This window comes from Piliocolobus tephrosceles, chromosome 5, assembly GCF_002776525.5.
Source record: "Piliocolobus tephrosceles isolate RC106 chromosome 5, ASM277652v3, whole genome shotgun sequence".
Classification (NCBI taxonomy): Eukaryota; Metazoa; Chordata; class Mammalia; order Primates; family Cercopithecidae; genus Piliocolobus; species Piliocolobus tephrosceles.
The window spans coordinates 151727029-151749493 of record NC_045438.1 but is presented as its reverse complement, the minus strand read 5'-3'; the positions used below and the strand labels follow the sequence as shown (position 1 = coordinate 151749493).

Sequence of the window (22465 nt, the reverse complement as noted above, 5' to 3'; positions counted from 1 at the left end):
TTTTCTTCTAGGGTTTTTATGGTATTAGGTCTAACATTTAAGTCTCTAATCCATCTTGAATTAATCTTCGTATAAGGAGTTTATATCATTAGTAACAATGCAAATTGGCACAGCCTTTTAGAAAGCAATTCAGAGCAAGCTCCTCTAACTTAGTAATGAGCCTTCTGATGCGAGTGTATCCTCGGTAAATACTTGTGTGCAAAGATATTCACTGCGGCATTACAACAGTAAACAATTAGAAACAACTCGAATGTACAAAAATGATAGGAAACTTAAAAATCAAGATAAAACAACCTGATAGAATGTTATGTGATCCTTGCAAATGAGAACTGTATAGCTGAAGTTACTAAGAATATTTACGCTAAATGGGAAACGCAAAACTGAAAAAAAGATATATGTTACGTTGTCAAGAACTGAAAAACAACACATAAAAATGAACTTGATTTATGGACTGGAATGGTGGAATCAAAGGGAACTTTTGCTTTTATTGGCTTTCCTTTATTATTGTAAGGTTTGGGCAATACATGTTTTAAAACATAGTATTTTCATCAGTCATGTGTAGTGAACACCCTTTTCTGTGGAGCAGAGCTACCTGCAGAAAACACCACTGCCAGGTTAGCGGAGGGTACCTAGTCCTTCCTAAATTTCAAAGGTCCTTTTGAGATTCAAACTCTGCCTACTAAGACTGGCTGCTCTGAGAAGCTCCTCCTACCCTGACTATATACCTCAAATGCAGCACTTTCCTTTGTTCTTGCTTTTTTTATTGAGGTCTTAAATGCTATGCCTTGTGTGTGTGTGTGTGTGTGTGTGTGTGTGTGTGTGTGTGTCTTTGTTTTTTATCAGTTATTGAGATACTACCATAAAGCAATATCTAGAGAGTGAGTGCACATTACATCTTTCCAGTGATTCTGTGAGTTACGTGGTATTATCATCCCCATTTAACAGATGAGGAAATTGAGGATCACAGATTTAAGAACTGTGACCTGGACCACAAAGCCAGGAGCCAGAGCCAGAAGGATTCAAGCCTCAATCTCCCTGACTTCAAAGTCCTCATTTTCACCCTTCCTCTCTGTCTACAAAACAAATAAATTAAAACAACAAACCCTCTCAAATGTCACCTTTTCTATTTGCACTAGCTGCCTAAAGAAACTATTAATAATCGCAATGAATCCAGAGGCATTTGTATGAACTGCTTATGAATTAACCAAAAAGACAGGGCAATGCTGCACACACTAATTGGCAAAGTTGATGCAGAAGAGAAAAGGAATTACCTAGAGACTGAAACCTGCACCTGCAGGTAAAAACAAATGACATCAAAAGGATTTCTACTTGCAAATTAAAAGCAGAATATGGCCCTTAATACTACTGCTTAGAAAAGCAGAGCTTCTGCACGCCTCTTGCAAAAAATAATCCCACAATCAGCTGAAAGATTCTTTCCAGTTATACTGCATTCCACCTCCAGAAATGGATGTTGTTTGGGACATGGTAGCGAGAACAGTAAAAAGGAGCAGAGGAAGTATTCAGGTATGAAACTAATATAGATGGGGTGATAAATGATTTTAGGCACCACTTATGACTTACTCTATAAATAATGACATAATAATAGCTAAAATATAAATTCTAATTAAATACAAAATCTAACAAAGTCAAACAACAGCAAATGATGTTTGACAGATGCAAAGGTCTTGGGGGAGCCGGGAGCAAGAATTACAATAAAATCTATTCATGGAACTGTACGATGTCAGAGATAGAATAGGCCCGAGAGATCATTTCTTTCAACCTCCTTGTGTTTTGGAGACAGGAAAACTGAGAGCCAGCAAGGTAGAGTGAGTAGCACAAGTCACCCTGTTGCAGGGCAGGCAACAGAGACTGAGCCTCCAAACTACCAGTCCAACAGCACACCGTACTCACTCTGTAGGGTCCTGGAAGACTACTCCATTTTAAATCATATTTTCAAAAGAGCATTAAGCATTCTATAAATATTAAATTCCTTTTTGATAATTTTCTAATGCACAGGGGCACATTTTAAAAAGAAGCCTGGTTTTGATTTCTTTTGGAAAACTGCATGCTGCTCGGTGTTTAATCTGGTATTGAGTGAAATATTAACAGGCCATATAATGGTTTCAGTGTTCCTTCAGTAAAGCTAAACAGAACTCGAAAAACATATCCCCCAGGCCTACAGTGGAGTTTCTGGAGCACACATTAAACTCCACGCTCTGCTCAACAAGCCCATCGCTGTTAAGTAACTCATCAGAAAATAAAGAGGGAATTACCAAAGGGGAATTGCCAAGCAATTAGTTCTCTGAAGCAGATGACATACAACTGTTATAGGGAGGAGCTTCCCGGTTAGTCATATGTCAGATTCAGAGCCTACTAATCTGTAAATAAAAATGCATCACATATGATTACAGCTGTGATGTAGGCTGAAGCTGCCAGGCTAGGGCACGAATAGTAAATCTTGCATCCTCTTCTCAATTTCCGTGGGTCTGTAAAAGCAAGAGATGTTGCCTTTGAAGACCAAAAAAAAAAAAAAACACACACACAAAAGTCCTCAGTAATTTTTTACTCAGTGTAAGAAAGACAATCTGGCCTTCCCTAAGCCAGCTAAGAGAAAAGTGATCTTTCTTCTCTATCATCTTGACATGAATGAGCTCAGATTCATTCACTATTCCAATGAAGGAGAGAAAATGAGACGGGGTGAGGCAGGGGCAGAGGGGATGGGAGTTCTAAGCTTCCTTATGGCCACCCTGACTGAAGCATGACCTCCTTTCGCTGCACATTTTATTCTTAGAGCTTGCGTTCGGTGCCACACCACCACCTATCACACTGAAGAGATAAACAGTTCATATCTGCCAAGTCTTGCAAGCTGAGCAATGACCCAGTGAAGTTCTTTTAAGAGTCAAAAGTTCATCATCTTGTTGAGACTCTTGATGCTGAATAGCATTTGGAGCCAACTTAACCCAGTCCCCTGAAATGGATAAGCAAATTGCCACTGTCATCATTTTCTTCTATGAATAATTATTGAAAGTGCATAGGAATCTCAAGGAGATATGAGTAAGAGTGAAAGAAAGGAAGAAAACACCACAAAGCCTGCATAGGACAGCCTGTATCAGAAAGCTCATATGTGACTGAACAGACAGGCAGGCATCAAAAGAGAAGGCTCCAAGGAAGGACCCTTCGTGGATCCTGACTTCCTAGACTGTGTTGTACCTGTGTCATGACTCTTTAAATATTACTCCAAGCCATGCCTTGCCTTATGCACTCGACTGTAAGCTTCTTAAGGACAGGGCTTAAGGAACAGGGCTGAGAGTGCAGACTGGAATCCAAGCATGATTCTATCACTTAACAGCTGGGCAACCTTGGGGAAATTATTCACCCTCTCTGTGCCACAGTTTCTTCGCCTGCGCAGTGGAGAAAATAATGATGCCTACCTCGAAGGACTGTAATGAGGATTCAATAAGTTAATATGCAGAATAGTAAATGTGAACTATTGATCATCTCCATATTCCCTAGAAGGCCTTATTGGCATAATGCCTCTCATACATTAGATGCTCATTAAACAACTGCAGACAGAACGATCTGCCCCTGGAGTTGTTTGCTCCATCCCTCTTGTTCCTGTCTTAACCTTCTTGTCTTTGGTGAAAGTTAAATAAGTCACTGCTTTTATTCTGAGCCCTTTTGGGCTATACAGGGAGCCCATCCTAACTAACTCAGGACCAAAAAAAACAAAACAAAACACTTAATCCTCAAATTTTCTCTCACTACATTAAAACAGACTGCTAAGAACATCGTAACATCATTTCCAGCCTTCTCTTTCACTTCACATCATGCAATCTTAGACTTTCTCCCCAGAGCCAAGATTCACCACTTCTATATCTCTTTATTTTCTATAAAGTATAAATGGGAAGCCAAATTGTTCAAAGAGCTGTGTCTAGTAACTAGGTATATACGGTATACACACGCGCACACAAACACACGCATCTCACATTTTAAAGAGGCCACAGAAAGCCTCCAGGGAATCCTCAGAAGTTACCAAACACACCCACATTAATGTGGTTTATCAGAGTACAGTAAATGAATTGCCAAAAATGAACAATTGCTACAGAGTCAAGTAGATGGCACTTTGTGATTTACGCATATCACATGAGATGAAGAAATCAACAGTAGAAAAGATCAAAGAAATGCTGGAATTCTTGTTAATATGTACAGGGCTTCACTGAAAATCTTAATAAAACTGTTTAGAGGAAAACAGAAGGATCACTTGTTTAAAGAAATACCGCATACGCTGAATTTCAAGCGTAGCATTCATTTTTATACACACACACATTAGATTTAGCTAAAATTAGCTCAAGTTCCTATTTTTGTAAAGGTCTTAAAGGAAGAAAGGTTTTGACAAGATTTCATTGAGCTGTAGTTCAGCACTGAGTTTCCGAGGTGCCTGAGGTTCTGCAGAAGAGTCCTTATGGTCCATGCATACATCACCCAACTCCTCCAGCCACCCGGTCTCCTTCACCCCAGATCAGGAAAAGAAGGCAGACGAAGGCCGTGCCACATCAATGTTCAAGCTACTCTCCGCTGCCTCTTACCTTCTCTCTACACATTCTACACCAGCTGACGTCATCCCTGAATTCAGTCATCCCCCTTCTGTGTGTCAAACTTTTTGCCAGGCCCAAGAATCCAAGGCCCAATTTCAAAGATCACTTTTATGTCAAGGACTCCTCCAAATTTATCTTCAGACTCGATGTCTCAGTGGTTTTATTCCCACAGTCTCTACTGTCTGCTCAAATCCAGAAACTCAGATGTCCACCAGCACCTAGGCTTCAGCCAGAATGTCCTGGTCAGTTACATACCGTGCACTGGCTTGTTATGTCCTAGACACACACATGGCCTTCCTCATGCTCCATCCATCTCTTCCCACAGAAATGCAATCTAGCCGGCAGAGCTCAACTTAAGTGATCTCTCCTCCTCAAAGTCTTTCCTGATCACTCCTACACAGTGTCACTCTTCTGAATTCCTACACTGTTAGAACACCGTTAGAACCCCATTCTATTTGTATTCATTATTTCAGAGAGTTTCTTCTTTCCCCTGCCTGACCATGAAGAAAATAACTACCTTCCGGTAGCTCTTATTCACTTCCATTCCCACAGCACCATGCAGTAGTTTTAAAAAAATTCACAATGAATAAATGAATGAATCACTTCTTTACATAAATAGTGACTGTGAACAAGTTAGGTCATAACTTGCTATAGCTGTATCATATTTATAAAATAACTAGAATCAGAAAGAACTATAATGTAGGTTTAAGAAAAAAAACTGAATGAATATACCAGAGTACAACGTGAATGATACTATTTTTCTGCCTACGTTGAGCCGTCAATCGTGAGGACTGTAATGAGGCCATTATTGATGCAAAATGTTTAGATAATGCTTGTAAGCTTTCTTTAAATGCAACCATAGAAAATGTCAGCTGCTTAAAATTCAAGGTGACTTTGCGCTACTTTGTCAGTATTTTAATATTCTTAAGACACTTAAACTTCCTAATACACTATAAAAACCTAGGTCTCTTCTCAACAAGCTGCCCATATTGACCAAGAGATATGACTTTTTGCTGTCTGTTTTTTCACAATAAAATTCTTGAGATATTTCTGTTATCACAAATGACTCCCTTTCAACACCACAGGTTAAAAAAAATGCACATGTACTCAACCCACCTGCAATTAAACTATTTCTCCAAAGACCTAAATGTGAGGATTTTCAGCCAGCACATAACTGTGTATCATCCCTAAGAGATAAAGTATCAGTAAGATACTCTACCTTTTTCTTTTCTTTTTTTTTTTGAGATGGAGTCTCACTCTGTCGCCCAGGCTGGAGTGGCAGGGGCGCGACCTGGGCTCACTGCAACCTCTGCCTCCTGAATTCAAGCGATTCTCCTGCCTCAGCGTCCCAAGTAGCTGGGATTACTGGCACCTGCCACAATGTCCGGCTAATTTTTATATTTTTAGTAGAGACAGGGTTTCACCATGTTGGCCAGGCTGGTCTCGAACTCCTGACCTCAAGTGATTCACCCACCTCAGCCTCTCAAAGTGGCGTGAGCCACTGTGCCTGGCCCACGCTACCTTTTTCATTCAGCTGACACTTGTAGATCTTAAGAGGTAATTTGCATGGAACTTTAGGTTACAGTTCCACTTAAAGAACACCTCTCTACTCCACAGCCAATAAAATACAAGGAATCCAGTTCCACATTTTACAAGAATATCGTGTTTGTGATGACTCCTCCCTCCTCCACCTTGTCACCCACTGGGACTTTTTTGGCTATTTTTTCTGAGGCATAATACTTCAGTCACTCAGGTTTTTGTTTATTTTTACTCAGACCACAAACGACCCCATTTATGCATGCAATTCATCAGTTCATCTTACAACAATCTAAAAAAAAAAAAAAAAAAAACCACACACGCATCCCATCAGTCAGACAGTTGTGATAAATTCAGAATTTAAAATTAACCAAAAACAAATAAAAGGCTCCTTGGCTTTGTGGAGCCGTAGATGTCTACAGGGTGGGTCCAAAGACCAAGGTCCAGGTATATTTACATATTCCTAGTTATGTATGATTCAGGAGCAACCATCATAAAACATGACCATAACAATCAACCTGTTGAGGGATAAGTTACTTGATAGCATCTGTTAAAAGATACAAATCACACACCAGGTACTATTCTACCCACAGTATATCTACTATTTTACTCCATCCTCACAGCAGCCCTATAAGAAAGTTCTAATATTACCTCCATCTTATACATGAATAAACCGAGGCATTGAAAGGACATAGGACTACTCAAGGTCACAGTGGCAGCTCCAGATCTTAAGTCCAGATGGGTTGATTACGGAGCTCCATGCTCTTACCTAAGACGCCAGAGAATTTATATGTAACTTAAAAATTGACTCTTAAGGTAAAGAGGCAGCTCTTTCTTCGAAGAAATGTGTTCAGTCATTGTTTAAATGAACATTTTATAAAGCAAATATCCATCCACCTCTTGAAAAATGAGTTTCGAAAGTTCAAATTTTCAAATGGGAGATTTGCTAAAAGTAGAATGAGCTTCTCACCAACTAAGTCTATGCCTTTACTTAGGAAGAGCTGCTGGAAGACCGGCTGACCCAGGGGTTCCCACACCTGTGGAGAATCAGTGCCTAGACAGATCAATGATTCCAACAGGGAACACTCTGATTCAGCAAGGCTAGGGTGGAGCCCCAAATTCTATTTTTTTAAGCTCTCCAGGTGATTCTGTTGCCTAGCCAGGCTTGGGAACCTCTAATCTAGTCTGTCTTCACAGTTTCAAGCAGGTCCGTTTCCAAGGCAAATAGAAATTGATCCCCTGTTTTTTATTTCACAATCTCCCTTGGTAACATATACCCAAACCCTTGTGTTCCCAAGCCCTTACTGCCCCAAGTTCTAGCAAACCTCTTTTTCTCTCCTGACTTAATTCGAGGCAATATCCTCTGGCCCTTTCTTCAATACAGAACCATGAGTCATCACCCTTGCATACACCCTGTGTCTGCATGACTCTCCAGGCCAGAAAAATTTACTGTACGTGGGAAAATCAGGAAGTTGTAAAAGCCAAACAGACACAAAGAAATTCAAGATTCAACAAATACTGGTTCCCTCTAAACAAACAGGTCTCTGTTTTGCTACACATATATTATACTACAACAGTAATCTAAAATGTAAAAACTGTGACTTAAGATATCTGGTAGCATAGCATTCTTAATTGTATTAAGGAAAAGTGACAATTAAAATGATCAGGTTCAAGCCCCAATTGGCAATTATCAATCATCACAAAGTCAAATGAACTTCTTCATGAACCATATAGATTAAACCAAATAGATAGATACTTTAATCCAACTTTTAAAAAACAATCTTGGCAATTTCTCAACTTCCCACACTATGCCCAAATAGAGTTTGCAAAGAAAACGATATTCAACAGCCAACAAAGTAAGGGAGCATGGCTAGGAGGCAATTTTCCAGGTCAGGAATTTATCCTCAGATGGAAAACAGAGAGCATCGCAAAACTCTCACCTGACATGTGATGCACTTCCCTGTAGTGGCAGTGGAGAAGGAGACTGTTGTACAAGGATGACAAATAAATCTGCAGCTTGAATGGACCACCCTGGTGACTTGATGCACGATGCTCCTGCAATGGTCCAGGGAGTGCAGGAGAGGAAATCCAAAATGAAAAACAGAATAAACTGCTTTAAAAAATAAGTCCACCTTAAGTGTCTATGCACCGAAATACAAATTTTAAGAACATCACATTTGGCATTGTGTTGTATGAGAATTACACAGAACCCAGCCAGCTCAAAAGGCAGGTCTGGTTTTGTTCAACAGGGCTCAGAGGGAGGCCAACATACAAAAAGGTCATCTCTTCCATCAAATTAAGAGGATGGTCTCCCCATTTGAGCCAGCCACTGTCATTCTTTTGTCGAGTGATTCTAGCCAATCATCTAATAAACACATGCTGGTAACTACAAGGAGTATCAGGTGAAAATGGGCATGGATTGAACAGTAATTGAGCCAAAGCCTAATTTTAATGTGGCATATATTATCTATCAACATGCAACTTGAAAGACAATCATGAAAGTGCACAGCTATTAGCATACCAGTCCAATGGAATAGAAGAAAGGATAAAATGCAGAAAAAAGTGCAAAGTGTGCATATATATTCACTAAACTTTCCACTAAACTTTAAATTATTTAAATACTGAATGTATATCTCATTTTCATTTTGCCACAATTCCTTGCACATGGTTAAGTAAAAATTATCCATTGTATGATGAAAGAGTGAATGTGTGAATGGATGAATGAAAGAATGAATGAATGAATCTTCCATATACCTTTCCATCAGGGAGCTTGGTGCTTGTAGTAGTTTTTGTGAGGTAAAACCTATGCATAGAAATGGAAGAAGTTGAAGACTTGATCTGCTAACGTATTTTTTCGCCCTATTCATTAAAATTATATTCTTAAATACTGGTGATTCCCAATTATCCACATTAAACAGAAAAAAAATTTTTTTTAAATCTGTAGCAGGGTCACTATAAAATAATCCCCAAACTAGTAAATGCTGGACTGATTTTCAGTCTTTGATTACTGGAGCTGATCTGCACATTTGCTTAGGCTGATTTTAAAATTAGTTTGGGTTTCCTAAGCTCACGCCAGGTAACAGTAGGAAGAAGGAGGCCCAGGTTTATATTGGATGTCAGAAAGAAACTATTCTGGAGCTATGAATATGATCTCCAATGTGAATAATCCGTAAACAGGTAAGTGAGCCAATTATCCTTGGGTACATGGCAACACATCTCGGTAGCCATGATTATTTTCATCCATACACACTCACTATTTTTAAGAGCACAGCCCAGCTGGAAAGGAAAATAACTTCCACTTCTTTCCAGCACTTTTCAAAGTAATGAACAGCAGCCAAAATATTCTTACTTCTAACTAATCCATTCACCAAGCATTTATTTAAGCATCGATTGCCTGCCTGGGACTGATATGCAAAAGAAGTTAATTCTTGCAGTCCTTGGTTTCCCTACATGTGATCTGTGTGTACAGAGAAGGAAGGTAAGCTGTTATACACTATAATGTCTTTCAAATCTTTAGAAGGCACAGTCCCTCCACCAAGAAGCCTGTTGAGTTACAAATATAAATAATGGCCAAGTTAAGTAGAAGTTTACAAAATTCTATTTACTCTTAGTACTTCTTTAAGGGTGAGGGGGCAGGGAGGGAGGATCCTGATTTCATCTCAAATTAAACATCAAAATACTTGATTCTCAAACGAGGTGCAGGTACCATAAATTTGCAGACAGTGTTTTTTATGAGCTCACCAGTTGGGAGAGTGTTTGCCTGTATGACAATTTGTATGCACACAATCCTGTTTACATATCACCTGGCAGATAAGGTTTTATAGAGTCCAAATTACAACCTCCTCCTAGTTTGCTGAAGTGCAGAGGAGGGTCAAACATGATGTAAATGCCGTAAAAGATTAATTTACTCTTGCATGAGTATGCTTTCTTATTTCAAAAGTATTTGTGTTGCTGCACTAGTTAGGATAATAGAGTTTACATAACTTGTATTCCATCAGAGGGAAGAAGGCAAGAATACGAGCAAGGCAGCATGTATTTACTGCAAAAACTTACAAAATTAATATACAAGAAAATAACCTATAGGACATTTTATACAATGATATATGCCAAAAATGGAATACTCAATATTCTTAAAATCCAGCAGAGCAACATAATACAATACTATTAATAGTGGAAGATTAACAAGAAAGATGGCCTAAACAAAACTGATGTAATAGTCAGTAAATACCAGGAGATAATGTGGGAGAGGGGGCCAAAATTAAGGGCACAAGAAAATAAAGTTTGTCATACACAGTGACAGAAAAATATACTTTCTTTGAACGTTAGAAGGATAGATGCTATAGGTTAGCAGCTACAATAACTGTCACGAAAAGCTTGTTACCTAACTCATTCAAAACTTGTCATGTTAAAGGGCATCTAAATGGACAAAAAAAAAAAAAAGAGTTCCTCTTAGCCCAAATCAAAACACCACAATCGAGGAAACCTCTGCCTTATGAAGTCTCAAATTCTGAGTACACTACCATGAATTTTCTGAAAAGTAATTTTCAGGTAGGATACAATTTTTGCTTACATTGTGGCAATTATCATTACATTTTCATTACTCCACAAATGGGATGCATTCAAAGTTACAGAAAAATCAATGAAACATTTCTGCTAACGTGAAATATGTCAAACAAAGTATAATGCTTGTTGCTTTTTTGTCCATAATTGTTTCTTCTAAACGTGTTTTGGTACATTTGGGATAGTAGTAATGCATAATACAAATATTTATAGTACATTAGCCTGAAAGTTCAAATTATGAGCATTATAAAATATATTACTACACTGATAAAGACAAATATCCATAAATATAACTATAAAAGAGAAAAATAAAAAACTGTTTCCACAAGTAAAGATTTGTCTAAAACCATTCTTTTTATTACTTCTGTAATTTTAAGCATTTATATATTTTTTAAAATCTCAAATTATAGCTCTTTCAGCCAACATTTAAAAAACTCTGTAAAACTGACACTGTATATCACTTCTTAAAAATTTTTTGAATGAGTAAATTTATTTTATTAAACTAAATTACATGAAAATAAAATGTGAACATAATTGATGACTAAAAATTCCTATCTTAGAAAAAGAAGTGCTACATGTAAGGTCCTAAAACAGAAATTATTATTTCTATTACCATTTCTACAATTTTTTGCTGTCAGTGCTTTTAACAAAATAAGGAGGAGGGCCTGCTTCTGATAACCTTGGAAGTATGACCGGAACTAAATCTGTTATTTGAATCAATTAAGCGTCACAGATCTAAATCTCTCACAGAAACTAATCATTCAAACTATTGAATTGCTCTGAAAATACAGAGCAAGGAAACTCAAATAATCTGTCTCTCCCTTAAAAATAATAGCCTGTCTTACTGCACTATGTCACTTTACCAATGCAAGTATTTAAGCTCTTCAGATGCTAATCTACGTGTTATTTTAGATAATCACAGTTTAAAGAATTAACATTCACTCCCACATTTACCTACTTACATGAGTTTCAGAATTTTAGTAAAATATGTTTATTGCTTAACTTTTAATAGGAAACAAAATGAATGTTACAGTGTTAGTCATCAGAAACTGTCACTCAAGGTATGTGCAAAAAAGTAAAATCCACTTGACATTTCAGAATGAAAAACAATAAAGGCACAACATTATTCAAAAGAAATGTGAGTCCTTGGACTCTATAATGGACTCACTCCTAGGCAACTGACTTAGGTATGTTGAAACTTACAGGCATTTGACATGTAATCTTATGGCTAAAGAGTTTTTGTTTAATCTTCCTCTAAGTGTAAAAGACAATGCAGAAGTCCTGAAGTCTAGTTGCAACATTTTTGACAAAGCATCACTTCTGTTTACCAAACCCTCTTAAAACCTAATCCACAAAGAAAAATATTGCCTTTGGCGGTTCCCACCAAGTACATTTTTTATACTTATTTTCACATGAATTTATTTGTGCACTGAAAAATATATGTTCACACTTTACTGCAAGTAAAGCATTTTTCGATCTGTTGCAAAATAGAATTCAGGACCTCCAAGGCATTGTGTAATATTGACATCCTTGCTTCCCATCTATTTACCACCTTGTAAAAGCAGCTAGAAGAAATAATAGCTCATTTTAACTACAGCAATGCTTCATCTGACCAGGCCACAATGAATTTACCAACCACACAAACTCACAAAACGGTAAAAACTCATAAACCCCCTGTGAATAGAGTTGAGTAGCTCTCTCAATCTTAGCCCTGGGGGAAAAAGATTTACCAGTTTAGCTATGTTGGCCATAAAATTGTAAACTGACTGGCAGTCACAACTAAATCAAGACATATTCTCAATTATCTTTTCTTTCAAATACCAGGGTTATTAAAATACTCCCCCACCCCACTTAGTTGGATTCCCTGAGCAGCACAGAGCTTCAGCAACTAAAGCAACTTTTCCTTTTTTCCTTTTTACCATAATATTATTTCTCTTTGCTTAGGCAGCTTCATCAGTGGTGCCCTAATGCAAAGACGAGAATACTGCTAACTGCTCACTAAATTACATCCTAAAATAAAGTATATGTTTATTGTGCAAAAGCACCATGCATTCATTATCAGTCCTCTAGCTATAGGCCTCTATCATTTCTCACTTAGCTAAGGAAAAAAAAAATCCTTTTAACTTACTATCAAAGATCATTCAAATCACAGCCAATAGATCCAAATTAAGAATGAATACATTCAGAATGTCTGCCTACTGTCAGTACCAGTTTTTGTTATGATGGCTGTCAAGTTTTAAAATGTGACAATGGGAATATATTTTCCGAATAAGTTATTCCCCTGAGTAAACCCTTTAGAAATCCAGCCATCGCTATGGGCAATGTAGGTTCCAAAGGATGAACGCTCTTCACACTTGAAAGGGTTAAGTGCCTGCAAGGCCAAAGGCACCAGACTGCAAAAGAAATGTTGCTTTAGTAAGCTCTGAAAGGTTTCTAACAAGTACCAAATACTTGTTGATCTGTTCACAATAAACACCAGCAGGATTGTCAGGCTCCTTTCACTGTCTGGGGAGATGCATTTACATACTGCACCTAGGAAGAACAGCTTGTTGGTCTCCTTTACAAAAGTTGAGTAACTAGAAGCCTCATTCAGTGTCTCCCATCCAAATGACTGAAAGAAGATGCAATTGAAATAGTGGAGTCTCTCGTCTGGCTTGGGCAGCATAAATGCTGTGCATAAAACACTTGGAGTAGTTCAGGCACAAGACAAACCCACCTGAATGGACGAGGAACACTGTCTGTTGCCATGGCAGCCTGATCTAATTACATGAGCGATCAGGGCTGGAGTAAGTGCACCGAAAACCTACACCACTGACAGGCAGCCAGGGGGTTCAGGGGAGCCCTTCAACCTCTGCTTTATGTAGAAGATGGCATTCAAGTCCATTTATTTGCGGAGCTGCTAAAACATTGACTGATGCATGCACAGTGAGAGGGCAATCAGAGGAGATTAAATGGCACAGTGCTAGCCGTTATGGTGCAATCCCTTTCCAAGAGTTCCTGTGCAGGATTTTCTCTTCTCTCTGGTGGTTTCCTCAGGCATAAGCTTCATTCCAAAAAAAGCTCGAGTATCAAACTACCTTTACCCACCAAATAAACCGAAGGGTGGGCTTGAGGGGGGCTTCTAGGAACTGCAGCCTCCTAAAAAACCCAAACAGAAATGTCTTAGCTAACACTGTTGAAAAAGTAACTAGCTGTGCCTAAAAATAACCAAGTAACTACCCACTGCTGTGTGCAATATATAACGATGATGTTTAAATATTAAAAACAGCCTGCATTATAAAACACAAATGTCATTGAGATGTGACTACTAGATTGCCAAAGAAGAACTTATTTGCATACACACATTCCCGTGCATGCACGACAGGATGTGCAGGGAGAAAGCCACTGTAAGGCATTAGTTTTTATTCTGTGGGTGTAATAGGGTCTTCTAATTTAGCTAATTGTATCCTGTGGATCTCACAGGGAAGCTAAGAATCTCTTCGGGGACAGAACCAGTTTGGAGGAGTCCCTACTGCACAGCATACGGTAAACAAAATAAAAATAGCTTGCCTTTCTTGTTAGCCACATCGCGCATTATATAACCAGCTTCTTCCGACTGGCTTTTTTTTTTTTTTTTTTTTTTTTTCCTGCCCTTACTACTCTTCAACAATTTCTCAATCTTCTCAAATATTTATATTACCCTTTTATCTGTAGGATTATATACCAAGAAAGCAAAACAAAACAGAGCAGCCACGGGCTCGAACCTAACCCCCGACATCCTTAGAAACTGATTTTTTTTGTTTTGTTTTGTTTTCTGGCAGAGTCTCGATCACCACCCTACTTCCACCCCCCACTAAGGTTCTTGCTCAATCTCCCTAGAAAACCTGAATTGTTTCATCCCTTCCAGTCAGCCCCCTACGTGGTCTGAAATAAAATGAAAGCACAAGCCACGGAGTTTAAGAAGGCAGCCTGAAGGCGGGGGGCTGAAGAGGGGTCGGGGCGCTGCAGAGTCAGCCAAGTAGCCAAGGAAGGGCCACCTCCGCGTCTCGACTGCCCTCGCCCCCCGCCCGGCGCGCGCGCACACACACACACAAATACACACACACTCACTCACTCACACTCACGCCGCGCTCCGACACCGCCTCACCTCTCGCTCCGCCCGTCCGGCCCCCTTCCCTGCCCCCTGCGGGACCGGCCTGCGCGCAGCACTGGAACCACGTAGGAGGCGGCGGCGGCGGCCCCGGGAGTGGCAGAGTCTCCGGCCCGGCCCAGAGTGAACGAGCAGTGGGGCTCCAGGGCGCATCCCAATCCCGCAGCGCCTCCTCCGCCGCCGCCGCCGCCTCCTCCTCCTTCCCCTCCTCCTGGCTTCATTCACCCTCCCAGCAGCCGCGCAGCCGTTCACTCCCGGCTCAGGGCAGCCCCTGCCGCGGCTTCTCGGCTCCTGCCGCGGGTGCTGGCGGGGGCGCCGGCCCGGACTGGGGCGCTCGCGGGCTCCCGGCTCCGGGCGGCGGCTGCCGCTGCACATGATCAGGAAGCGGCCGCACCAGCAGGGCGGCGGTGGCGGCGGCGGCCAGGGCCGCCGCCACTCCAGCCGCTCTCCAGCCAGCCGCTCTCCAGGCACCCGCATACCCGCTACCCCCGCGGCCACCCCTCCGCGCCCCCCGCCTGGCACCCGGCCGCGCGCAAAGTCCCGGCCAGGCTGCAGGAGCAGTCCTTTCCCCGCCCGCAGCCGCACACCCGGCGACACCGGCCCTCCGAGAGGAGACCCCCGCCCCGGGGCGCCGAGGCCGGGCGACCACCCGCGGGGAAGTCCAGCCCTCCCCGAGACCCTCTCTCTCTCACCGCCCTCTCCGGGGAGGAGGAATGGGAAGAGGGCGGCCGGGAAAGGGACCACCCCCCCACCCCGGCCGCCGCCACCTCCCCCCTGCGCCACCCGGAGGGAGGAGGACATAGCTCTCCGCACTCGCGACCGGACCAGCAGCCGGGGGGAGCGGGGCCCCTCCGCCGCTCTCCCCGCCCGCGCCCCCCGCCCGGGCGCGCCCCCTAGCCTGGCGGGCGCCCACCCAGCCCCTGACAGCCCCCTCGCCGGCCGCCCCTGCGCCCAGAGTGGGGGTGTCGGCCCGGGAGCCTGGAGCCGGGGACGGTTGTATGTACACACACACACACACGCACACACACAGAACACGACGCGTCGATTTCCTTCGCTCCTCTTCCAGCTGTTTTCCGTGCAGCCGATTGGGGTTTGGGGTTTGTTTGCTGGTTGTTGCTTTTGCCCCTCTCGGGAGATCGGGTGAGGAGGGATTTTAATCTAAATAAGGGGAGAAGGGGATGGGGGAGGGGGGAAGAATCAGAGGAGGAAAAAAAATAGCCACTTACTGTAAAGTGTAAATGGATCTGGGGTTGCGTGGGGAAGGGGGGGCAGAGGGAGAGAAACAATGTCTTGCGGCTGCTGTTGCTCTGGCTGCTGCTCCACGGGGCTTGTTTTGGATCCCCCTGCAGTGAAACAGGTCCTGTACGGCTCCGCCACTGTAGTAGAAATGATGTCTGCGGTATACTCTGCTCTCTCCTCCTCCTCCTCCTCCTCCTCCCCCTCCTCCCGCTCCCCTCCCCTCCCTCCTCCCTCCGCCCGCCCGCCCTCCCTCCCTCGCGCTCTCTCGCGCTCGCTCGCTCGCTCGCTCCAGTATGTAAATGTGTAATAGAAGCCAAATATGGAGCAGTTGGCTGCCGCCGCCGCAGCTCAAGGATCCGACTTCATGGGGGTGGGGGGCACCCTCTGGCGGGCGGCCCGGCGAGCCGCACAGAGCACGGCGAGCGCACCGCGCGGCGGCCGGCCCGCGCCCTTAACCCTTCGCTGCGCGCCGCCCGGGAAGGCGGACACCTTTCCCAAAGAGTGGCTCGGGATGGGGTGCGGGGGAGGGGAGACGCGGACCGGAGGGCAAGGTTCCTTCCAGGTTTGGGATGGGGGCGGGGAGCTGGGCGATGAGGTAATTTGAGCGGTGACGGGTCGGTCCTCGCGCGCCTCCCTGGGTCCCTGCACCTAGTTGGAGGGGACTGAGCGACAACGGGGCGCTACTCAGGCAACCTGGGGGACTCCCTCAGGGGGTGTCAGGCTTCAGCTGGGAGCCGATGAAACACCCCAGGGGGGAGGGGAGGTCAGTCAATCCTAATCTCTACGTGCCCTTGGTCCCCGGCGCTCGGAACAGCGTCTAAAAGGGCTCACTCTGATCATCAGCGGCACGTTAACCCGCAAACCGGCGTCGCTTCGGCGTTCCGGAACCCAGGCCTGGGGGCCGCGGGGATTGCCTCTGCATGCAACTCCGGAAAGTTTCAAGGGGCCCCTTGGCTGCACAGGCACCCTCACCTTTCCTGCCTGCGAACCCTGGCGACCGCCGGACCCTGCCGTCTCTCTCCGCAGGTCCGGAAATCGGCTTTGATATGGAACTACTCCGCTCTAGCCTGGAAAGGAGACCCGCGCACTCCTCTCGCAGCTAATTTGGGATCATTAATTTAATCGGAAATGAGGTAACCAGTGTAGGAGACAGAGAAAGCAACCGGAGCATCAAATGGCAGTTCTCGACAATCGACGAGGAACTTAAATCTGGACTCAGGGTTTTAGTGCGGTCCCTGAATCCCACCACCCGGTCCCTCCGCCTGTCCCGCCGCCAGGTGTGACCTCCACGCGAAGGAATCTTCTGCGGATGGGTGCACCTTGCCAACAGGTGTGGCACCTGGAGGATTAAGAGGCGCCTCCAGACTAAGGGTGCTCAATGTGGCGTTCTTGTTGCAGATGATTCTGGAAGGCCAGTAGGTGTCGGGAGACATTTGACCTTCTGCAGGTGCTTAGAACTAAGTGTCTGGAAACATGATCCCTTCGCGTAAGTTTTTTTCTGAAAGACAACGCTCTTGACTGTAAGCTGTATTTGAGAGACCTTTTGGCTGAGTTTACTTAAGATCTAACGGTTAGTCACCAACTGAGGCAGGGCACAGGATGACCCAAAAAAAATGTGTCAGTTTTTACACAACTCTGGCCTGCAAGAGTCTACGTGCTTCATAAATAAAAATAAACATCCGAGCGAGGAAGGTGCAGAGCCCCGGAAATATTTTTTCTCGCGTTTTTGAAATACCGTGCACATATACGTGGCTATTTAAATGTAACTACTACTGTTCACTCTTACTCATTTCTACAACTTTTGTTTCCATTTAAAAATCGATTATTGTTACGGTTTAAACCTCGGGTTGGTCTAAAGTGACATTGTTGGTCTCATTACAGCCTCTAGTGGACAGTTAACATCGGTTTCCTGAAAAGGCTCTGACTGATTTTGTTTTCGTTGACAAGCTTGGCCAAGGTGAAGGTTAGTACGTAAGAGCATAATCGGGTAAAATGTTCCCTTGCCCCTAACCTCACCCCCGCCCCCAACACCCTACTTGGCAAAGACGACTTCAGAAAGGAGCAGTGGCTTGTTGGCTTTGTATAGAAAAGACGTATGCTTTGTGCTGCAGGTATTATTATTACTGGACTGTGAATAAACAGAAAGCTTCTGCTATTCATTTCAGTTTCAGACAGCTTTCATAAAAACTAAATTCATCTCAAATATTTTTATAACAGAAAATATTGGTTGCCATGTTTTTGGCTTAACTGCGATGTTTTTATTCCAACTCATAATCTGCAAACTGTCCAATCCACCTCCACTCTATTTTTAGACATCTTACATTTAGATAATTTTCAGTTAAAAAAAGCTAATATTGTAATTATTACGTTGGCACAAGCAGTTAATTTATGTGATTTTAGCAACCTTAAAACACATAATTCAGATTAGAGTTAGTCAATTAATTTAAATGTTCTCTCAAGGAAGCTAAATATGTATATTACCCAAATGGTAAAAACAACTAATAAGAAATGTGTCATTTACTTTCTTAGCCATTAAGATTAAAGCCATAAACTGCCACCAAAATCTGTAACTATTTCTTCCTGCAAGATCCAACATAAACACCATACTCATGAAACAGTCTCATTACCTTTAGTACTGAAATATTTTGTGAAAGATGGCAAAATATTAAATGTACAATCGCAAATAACAGGCACTGATTCTTTAGAAACAAGACTTTCTCGTGCAAATAAAAACTCAATGAAAAAGGGCAGAGCTTCCAAGAAGCTAGTAGGCAAATATATAGTACTACAGTCCTACTCATAAGGCTGATGTTATATTTGTAAAAGCATAAGTCAACCTTTGAAATTACAGGAAATCAATAAATAAGGCCTGATGAGCTTGACTCGTATCCTGTGTCATAGATTGCTTAAATACCATGAAAACTAATTGCAATCACATATCTATTTTACTGTTTTGGTGGTATCTATCCTTGAAGGTTTTAAATGGGCCAGCAAGTATATATTATATAATGACATATTACAGCCTTACTTCTTAAAGTGTAGTCTTCAAAGTAGCCGCAGCAGCACTTGGGAGCTTTTTAGACATTCAGAGTCAAGGGTTCTACCCCAGACATACCAAATCAGAATCTGCCTTTGAACCAGGCCCCAGGGGATTTCTAAACACATTACCATGTGAAGAACACTGGTCTATACCACAGGGATCAACCTAAATACATGCAGGCACAGGTGCAGAAGTTAATTCCTCTATTTCTTTCTTTTTTGCTCCTTTTTAGTAAATACAGCCCTTTATTAATTTGTGCTTTTCAATGAAAAATTGTTACGTTATATGCTTTGGATAAATACTACTGCATTTTAAGTGCACACATCTGCATCATTATTGCCAAAAGAGAATGCTCTGCTGAGGAATGTACTGGGGTCTTGAACATGAACATTTTCTTCATGGCAGCAGAGGGAGCACAAGAGTTCTTAATAAAACCAAAGCACAGGTCTCTCCAAATCATGACAGATTTTAAATTGTAGTATATGTTTTTATTGGAAGTAGCCCATTACGTAGTTCAAAATGAAGCAAATCAACGAAGCAAACACAAATAGGCTTACCAGGTCATAACAACTATGTAATTGAACAGATTGAAAGTTGAATAAAACAAAGTTGTTTAGAGTTTTAGGCTTGAATTCTTAAAAGAAAGTGAACCTCAGAAGTGAAAAAGATGCTTTAGCTTTGCTCAAAAACAAAGATAACACAACACAGAATCAGGCAACCCTAAGAGTAGCTCCTGTTTATCTAAAAACAGAGTCAGTTCACTGGACCCTGCATCAGGTAAGTTGATTTCATTTGGTGTCATACGTGTTGGTTAAGGTCCATGCATCTTTCACTGTGTTTACATTCAGAATAATTTTAGGGGTTTGTCCTTAATACTTGCAGTGGTGAGTATTTAGGTTTCAGTTATACCTATGTAGTATTTCATACTTTTCACTACTCTCCCATATTGCATCCTCAAAAACTCCATTGAAGCAGATAACATACTTGGTAAAAGTCAAGTATCAAAAAAGTTATGGAACCAGGTCGTGCTTTCATAACACTGAGTCATTTAATTGTTTCAGTAATGCTTTGAGGTGTTCATTAATGAGGGAAATTATACAAAGTAAAGATCCAGAGCATTTTTTATAGTTTTAAAGGTTTTTCAAAGTTATTCTTAGTTAATATGTTTATATATTTATTATTTATTTACAAGCAGTCATTTATTCTGCATCTACAATAACTAAGACCTGAGAATATAAAATTGAGTAAGACATCTTAGTGTGCAAGGAGATCAGAGCAGAACAGATCTTACCTTTGGAAAACTGTTCATTTTTACCATGATGAAACACAAAGATTCATAGTTGATCGATCCAGCACCTGCCAGAATCATAGCAGTCAGACTTCCAAATATGAGAATCAAACACTAGAATCATTACAAATTTGAGAGGCAGGGGGTGACAATTGTACAACTCTTGAGCAAAAGTTGGCTTATAAGCTAATATTAATATTTCAAATTTGTACGACAAACAAATGTGAAGATATAATGTGTATTTTATTTGAATGTCTTCCCTATCACAAAATCACATGAGTGAGTTGAGTTGGTAAACATTTATTTATTTTTATCTTTTCTAAAATGCTAAAAAGAATTTTTCTCCCACACTGAAGAGGGTTTGCCAAGTTTCTGCCTGGAGCAATTTGTTATGGCTGTGTAATAAATCCCAGAAAGTTTGAATTTTTAATGGAAACACTGACAGAATAAAGAGGGTGTAATCCTACATATGTCATTTAAAAATCTGAGCAAACCATAGTGTGCTTGCAAAACAAATATACTTTCCTTAGATTGCACTGACAAATAAGGCTGGGGAGACCAGAAAAGTAAAACAAACTCAAAACAAAAGTGAAAAACACTCACACAATAGACTCTGAGGTCAGCTCACCACACCCAGACTAAAGTCACTGGGCTCTGTGCGTGGCACCAAGACTCTTAAAAGACGTACTTCTGAATCATCTTTCTTGACCCTACACCAAACTGTAACAAGACAGGCTTCCTAGGAATGAAAATGACATTACCATTAGTCAAGAGTGAAATTAAAGTCATTTTACTCAAACATCTGCCAACAGTCTATGATTTCACGGTACCCACCTCTGAAATAAGACTCTGTCTACAATTAAAAACAAAGAAAAAAAGGTACCTTAGGTCTTCACTATCCACTATGTCTGTTGAGCACTGGAAATGTGTGATTAGTACAAATTAACATGTGCTGTAAGTGTGAAATATTCCTTAGATTTTAAAAACTTGGTTTAAAAAAATACATATTTTACATATAATATATATTATTCATTATTCTTACATTATTAATTTTATGTATTGTATATACACACAGGCAATATCTCCATATTTATATTGGTTAAATGTTGAAAATATTGGGGTTTTAATAGTGTATATTGGGTTAAATAAAACATATTATTAAACTTCATTTTACCTGTTTCTTTTTACTTTTTTTTTTTTTTGAGACAGGGTCTAGGTCTGTCACCCAGGCTGTCTTGCAGTGCAGTAGTGCAGTCTCTGCTCACTGCAACCTCCACCGCCTGGGCTCAAGTGATCCTCCCACCTCAGCCCCCTGAGTAGCTAGGACCACAGGCATGCGCCACTACGCCCAGCTAATTTTTGTATCTTTTGCAGAGGCGGAGTTTCACCATGTTACCCAGTCTGCTATTGAACTCCTGGGCCTTGGCCTCCCTGATTATAGGTGTGAACCACCTCACCTAGCCTCTTTTTACTTTTCTTAATGTGGCTACTATAAAGTTTAATATCACATGTGTGGAAGGGTTATATATTTCATTTCTAATGAACAACACTGATACAGATATTGGGGCTGAGGAGGCACAGGAATTGGTTCTAAGAAGCCAGTTTGAGACCTTAGACTCCCAGCATGGCTCCCTGCAGTGGTGTGGTAAATAGCTTATTTTTCTCACTTCTTCATGTTCCCCCCTTGCACTGTGTAACATAGACCTTATCGTACTCTGATATAATGATCACTGAGAGTAGACTGTCAGTGAATGCGTGATCTCACTGGTAGATCTATTACAGGCCTGTGAAACCAAAATTTGTTAGGCTTATCTGTGACTCAGTCTTCTCAGGGGAGGTCTGGTACCTTGTCACCTTGGGAGGCTGATGGGAAACCTATGCTCTGTTTTCGAAAGCGCGAGCACAAGCATCCTAGAGTTACAGTTGGTTTTGCTGCTTGCGGCTAAATGGTTTGGGGCCGACACTTTCTAGTGACAGATGGCTTTGGACATTGGTAATGAAAATTATATAATTTGCTGCTTAAATAAAAAACATCAAGGCCACCAAAAGGAAATCTGTTTAAAAAAAAAAAAATTTCT

The 22465-nt window shown here is 41.6% G+C and overlaps 2 protein-coding genes and 1 long non-coding RNA gene across 8 annotated transcripts in view; 1 reads left to right on the top strand and 2 right to left on the bottom strand.

Annotated features, from left to right (window-relative positions):
* The window catches only part of LOC111541132 (translation initiation factor IF-2-like), a 99612-nt gene extending 83562 nt beyond the window's left edge, over positions 1 to 16050 (bottom strand). For 2 of the 4 annotated variants that reach the window (XM_031935687.1, XM_031935688.1), the window contains exons 1-2: positions 14818 to 16050; positions 8072 to 8186 (exon numbers count right to left, since the gene is read on the bottom strand). In XM_031935687.1, coding sequence (XP_031791547.1) covers positions 8072 to 8186; positions 14818 to 15621 — 919 coding nt within the window. In that variant the 5' untranslated portion in view covers positions 15622 to 16050. Of the gene's footprint in view, positions 1 to 6; positions 212 to 8071; positions 8187 to 10850; positions 13830 to 14817 lie in introns of those variants that run through there. The other 2 variants (XM_023209810.3, XM_023209811.3) reach the window with 2 other exon arrangements.
* ATXN1 (ataxin 1) overlaps positions 1 to 16257 on the bottom strand; it is a 462258-nt gene extending 446001 nt beyond the window's left edge. For all 3 annotated transcript variants that reach the window (XM_031935685.1, XM_031935684.1, XM_031935686.1), the window contains exon 1: positions 16047 to 16257. The gene's annotated coding sequence lies outside the window, so the exon portion shown is untranslated. The remainder of the gene's footprint in view (positions 1 to 16046) is intronic.
* On the top strand, positions 15847 to 18218 carry LOC116418813. The gene is made up of 2 exons (XR_004228969.1): positions 15847 to 15960; positions 17086 to 18218. It is a non-coding gene; the product is annotated as an uncharacterized LOC116418813 (long non-coding RNA).
* The last annotated feature ends 4247 nt before the right edge of the window (positions 18219 to 22465 follow it).